The sequence below is a fragment of the Helianthus annuus genome, chromosome 14, assembly GCF_002127325.2.
Source record: "Helianthus annuus cultivar XRQ/B chromosome 14, HanXRQr2.0-SUNRISE, whole genome shotgun sequence".
Classification (NCBI taxonomy): Eukaryota; Viridiplantae; Streptophyta; class Magnoliopsida; order Asterales; family Asteraceae; genus Helianthus; species Helianthus annuus.
In genome coordinates, this window is record NC_035446.2 from 162,369,979 (window position 1) to 162,375,713 (window position 5,735).

The following is a 5,735-nucleotide window of genomic DNA, read 5'->3' on the forward strand; positions in this document are numbered from 1 at the left end:
ATTGACCCTTAAAATATCAATTTACCTGCTCCCTCCTTTTCAAATCCTTCCTTCTCCAAAAATCAATTCACCTGCTCGCTTCATTATCAGCATCATCCAACATCTCTCAAACCTTAAATTCAAAGAAAGAAAAGAAAAGAAATACTAGTTGGTAATAATCATTCGTATGCTATTGAGAGACCAACAATAACATTAGAGTGCTCAGCTCAGACAGAAATTGTTTAACTAAGGTATACATACATATTTTGAACCAGCCCTGCCTGCCATCCAAAATTGAACGGGTCTGAAAGAATGGCTTAATTGAATCATCTATAGTTTTGTTGCTGTTGTAAGGGACCTTTGATAATTTAGGAGTGAAAATTCATATGATAATAATTTACGTGTTTGTTTCTCTGATATTACAATGATCAATGATCATGTGAGACCCCATCTGAAACTTGTGCTTGCTGGTAAGCTTTTAGGTATACATGTGTTTATTGTGTAATCTACATGATCTTTTAACCTAATCATATGATTCTTCTCATACAATAGAGTAAGATGGTGGTGGTGGTGGCACCAGGATACGATGAGGTGGTGGTGGTTAGGGTTTTAGGGTTAGAAGTTTGGGGAAGATGAAGTATAAAGGCATTTTTTTGTTTTATTTATTAAATATTTAAATAAAATCATGAACTGACCAAAATACCCTTGAGTGAATAAACTTAACTGAACATTTTAACTTGGTTAGTACTAAAGGACGTAGAGTGTAACGGGTTTTGCAAATAAAGGATTATGACTGTAATTATTGAAGTTAAAGGCTATCCGTTGCAGTCCAGTACAAACATAAAGGACGAAAAGTGTAATTTACCCAATTAACTAACTCTTACATACTCATATACACACACCATGTCCCTTGGGGAGTTTAATACATAAATACCATCTAACTAATTTGTTCATGTGTTTTTTTTTTTTTGAGTAAATTACAAAAATAATATATCTGGTCTGTTCAAAATCTTGAATTTAGCATTTAATATTTTCTCGTTGTATTCAATCCTCATGGTTGATGTTTCATAGCAACGTTGGTCGAAATGACTAATGGAGTTAATTTGTTTTAGTGTTAAGTAGATATAAAATTACTTTTGTATTTTTTGTCATAAAAAACCAGAGGGACTATCCGTGTAACTATTATTATTAGTTGTTATTATTATTACTATTATTATATATTCGTGTCAAACGAAATTCTGGCTAGTGGCATTCCGTTGAAAACTCACAGATCATCCCCATTGTCGGTGATCTCTTTGGAAGCAGTCTTTCTATTTTTATGGATGGATGTAAGGTTTGATTATATCTCATGCTTATCGACCCTACCAATAACTTTGTTATTTGTATGATACATTCTATACGGGTTATATGTTGCTGAGGGCCAACATGGTATAGCCCAGTTGGTCAGGGGGTTTTCCACAAAGTGGTTTCCTCCTGGGGAGGTCTTAGGTTCGATTCCTACTAAGTGCAAAATTATGTAAATATGAGAGAACACCTCTGGGAGGGATTCGAACTTGGAGTGAGGGGTTTAAAGAGCATATGCTGGCCCCTTGGAGTAAGCTGGAAATCCAGTTGATCTACCGTTCAAAAAAATATGTTGCTGAGGAGTATGTTGTTACTGTTTAGTTGTCATGTAAGTGAAATCCTATATTTCCGTATGCAACAATTTATTAGTCTCCGAATGTCTATATATAATCATTTCAAGATTTGAATTTTTTGTATTAAGATGTGATAAATTTCTCTAATTATATAGTGGTGTACTATTTAGTATAACAGAATGATGTGACAAGCCCCTCAAGGCATTTGTTTCCCACATAGAAGCTCCACATGTTTGAAAAGTTGGGTAAAATCCCAACTCCCCCAGCTATATAATTGGTCTAGTCATAACTCATAAGATCTAAACATGACTAATATAAAAATCCAACATTCAAAAGAGTCAAAAGGGAACTTAAGTCAATAACAAGATTGACAAAATACACCAAATGGAGAATTTAATAAGTTAGACTAGATAAAATTAGGTCACCCAACATGATTTTAAATCAGAATTGACATATATTAGTGCAAAATGACACTTTTCTCCCTCTCCATCTATCTTTTTCAGTAATTTCTCTAATTTTATTGTTTTTACCTTTAAAGGATCAGTAAATTGAAGTATAATAAAATCTCACAAACTACAGTACTTGATTTTTTTTGTTAACAAGTATCTCTCACTTCCTTTTTCATCAAACTTGATTGATCAACTCCATCTTGAAAAGGGTCTATGGTTTCATGTCCAAAGTGGCTCAAATACGCCGCTCAAACTCGCATCATCGGGGTAGAAGTTTAGGTTCTCATAAAATGTTTGTTGTTCTAGCGTTGGTGACGAAACGAGTTGTTGGTCCATCCCCATACAAATCATCGATAATAAAGTCGATTGTTGGCATTGCATGTTGAGCACCTCGGCTTGCGCCTTGGCTAACTCTGCTTGGAGCTCACTCACTTGCTTTTGTAGTTGACAAATAGCTCCTGCACAACCGTAAACCGGATCTCTAAGCCTTGCATTAGCTTCATATACCATACTGCTAACCGCATCCGTTCTTTGAGACTCAGGAAGTTCCTGTAAAGATACAACCATTACACATATAAGTGCTAGTTACAAACTTTAAGTCTTTTACCATGAAATACAATTAGAATAATTTAATGAAATAATTGAAAGAGTGCATGTGGTTTCTCTTTAGGTGACAGTAGATTTTACTAATTAATTTACCCTTCTAACTACTATCTCTTCATTTTTTTTATATTAAACATTTAAACTAACAAATTACAAATGTCAACTTTTGACAAACTATTTATAATGGTCCGACAAAGTTGGACACTCCTTTTGAAATCTAGTACATTTACTTTTGATTTTTAGTTGTAAAAAATATAACCTTTAAAACGCGCCTTTTCTTGAAAAAAAAAAAGGTGGTGATAGTTTCGGCCATAATATTAGTCCACCATGGGAACAAAGTAGTAGGAAAAAACTCAAAAACAGAAGAGTCAAAGTCTTGAATTCACACTAAAAATTGTGAATTTTTACACTTTGAATAATTAATTAATTTTATGGTGAGTAAGAATGTGTAAAACAAATGCATATAATTTTTGCGGAACTTTTTACGTACTTATAACTATTAGATTTTAAGACTCGGTTAAGGCCGCTAGCCGGTTAATATTATTTTTTGGTTTAATTAATGAACCCATTTTTTATTAATATATTTTTACACCTAAATACTATCTAATCTTGTATTTACAAAGATTTAAAATCACATTAATTTTGTGTGAGAAAAATATCATACCGCTAGACCACTAAGTCATCGGTAATTAATTTACCTGTAACAGCTTAATGATGTTGCTAGCTCCGAACACACGGTGAGCCGTGGTGAACTTGAGTGGTTCTGTGGGGGGGAAGTAAGGTGCCAAGACGCATTTCTCAACACAGCGCCGCCTGAGAATCTTGCAGGCGGCGCATGGGCTGAGAACCACCGGGTGAGGTGGGGAGGATGGTGGAGGATGAGTGAGAACACTAGTGGGACTAAGCTGAGATGTTGAATTATTAGAACTATTTGGTGACTGAGAGTATGAGAAGGTAGTGGGAATAGCCATGGGTGAGGTGGCGCCGCTAGTTTTGTCACCGGAATATTCCATTTGTGGGTTGCTAAAAGGGGATTTGATTAGTTTGATTGTGTATGTAAAAGGGGTAGGAGAATATATATAGAGGTGAGGGACAAGGAAAACGAAGAGATAATGTCATGATTGGGTCAGCTATGTTGGATTTTATATGACTTGTACCCAACTATACGTAGCTTTTCCCCAAACCTCAAATGTTTTGTAGTTGGGGCTGCGTAGAACTATAAAATAAGAGTTAAATGTTTTATTTTTTATGTGAGTTCAAAAAGATTTTACTGTTGTCATTTTATTTTACTGGGTTAATTTCATTCATTTTTTCTGTTATTGAGAAGGGAAACTCAGACATTTTATATGTAATTATGTTTAACAAGAAGGACAATTCGGCCATATAAAGTAACCGAATTGTCTTTTTCATTAATAGAAAAAATGGATAAAGTTAACTTAGTGGACTAAAATGACAACGATGAAACTTTTTTGGACCTACAGACGAAAAATAAAACCCTTTGACTAAAGTGATAAAATGGCTCAAATCACAAGAACTAAAATGACATTTAACTCATAAAATAATTATTTTTATTAATTAAATCTTTTGAGGTTATAATGATTCATTATCATATAAATTATGTATGTTTTTTTATCAACAATAATTTAACCATGGTTTTTTCAAAATCTTGGCTTTGGTTTTTTAACTGTTTCTTCATTGGATTAAGTTAAGTCATCGTGATTAATTTTCGTGTGCTAATATAATTTAAAAGCGCTATTTTTATGTTTTAGTATCAGTGACGGATCCAAGATTTTTTTTTCTTATGGGTTCACTTTTTTGGTTGGTCAAATTTTCACAAACATCAGTAAGAATTTTCGGGCTGGGTCGGATCGGGTCAGGTCGCAAAACATAATAAACTCCGAACTTCCATATCAAATTTCCATTAGCCGTAAAGAAATTCATATTCACAGTTTCAAAATCATAAACATAATCATATAGATAAATAAAAAAATTGAATGTTTACCACCAAAGAATTTACCTTAACAACAAAAAAATATGAGATTTTTGTTGTGGGTATGCTGCTTTTTATCGCTCAAGTCGTCTTCTATGAACCTTCTCCCACCCTGAAATATTTTAATACCGAATGAAGTTAACCATTGAAGAATGTTCACTACTGAATAAGTACAAAAGAGTAAACATTTCAGTAGATGAAACTTTTAAATCAATATCAACTGCAGATTGATAGAAAAACACCTTTAGAGTTACTCTTTCTCCATAAATTTGTATTTAAAGAAAATCATTAGTTTTCTTCCAATAAGATGACTCTCAAAACTATGAAATCCATAAATGAATCCAGCGTTATCTCTTCAAATTAACATCACTAATCTTAGTTTAAAGCATATTAAAAGATAACAAATTGAAAATTAACATAAAAATCTATAAGTTATAACACACCTGAGAGTTAAAGAGATTTGGAACTTGGAGTGGTGGACGGTCGCTTGACATGGTGGTGGTGGATGGTCGCTGGAGCTGGAGACTGGAAGGGGGCAAGGGGCTGGAGAGGGTGGAGGCGATTTTACTTTAGCCTTAGAAAAAGTGAATGAAAAATCAAAAATGAGGATTTTACTAACCTAAAAAAAAGAGTGAAATATGAAAAACGTTGATGAATGTTGTGAATTGAACTCAGGATCTCACAGTTGGAAAGGGCGCACAATACCGGTGGAACACCAAACATTTTTTCTAGTGGGTTCATCCAAAATTTATTTATGGATTGCTGCTCTATTTTTTATATAGTTTTTCGATAAATATTACAAACCGACTGGGTTCCTGGGAACTCGTTCTTTTAACATAGATCCGCCCCTGTTTGGTATGTGCTAATTTAACCACTTTTAAGTGTTAGGAATTGTTGTCACAGTTTGTAGGATAAATATACTTTGTACCTTAACCAACCCCATATATTATATAACCAAGTTTTATTAATATATCAAAAACTGTTTTACCGTTGATAGAAAAAATAGAGAGCCATATGATTTTGATGGGGTCACAAAATCCTAAAATACAGAAATGAAAAGTTACTATAACTCCAGTA

The 5,735-nt window shown here is 33.5% G+C and overlaps 1 protein-coding gene across 1 annotated transcript; it reads right to left on the reverse strand.

The window, feature by feature from the left end:
* Positions 1–2,050: 2,050 nt before the first annotated feature.
* Positions 2,051–3,835, reverse strand: LOC110908953 (LOB domain-containing protein 1). The gene is made up of 2 exons (XM_022153953.2): positions 3,367–3,835; positions 2,051–2,614 (listed from the first exon to the last, which is right to left on the reverse strand). The coding sequence occupies exons 1-2, from the start codon at positions 3,679–3,681 to the stop codon at positions 2,285–2,287; spliced, it is 645 nt and encodes a 214-aa protein (XP_022009645.1). The 5' UTR covers positions 3,682–3,835; the 3' UTR covers positions 2,051–2,284.
* Positions 3,836–5,735: the final 1,900 nt, after the last annotated feature.

Coding starts and splice junctions, on each gene's coding strand:
- LOC110908953 (XM_022153953.2), bottom strand. CDS start 3,681: ATGGAATATTCCGGTGACAAAACTAGCGGCGCCACCTCACCCATGGCT. Junction 2,615..3,366: donor ACATCATTAAGCTGTTACAG/GTAAATTAATTA, acceptor GTATCTTTACAG/GAACTTCCTGAGTCTCAAAG.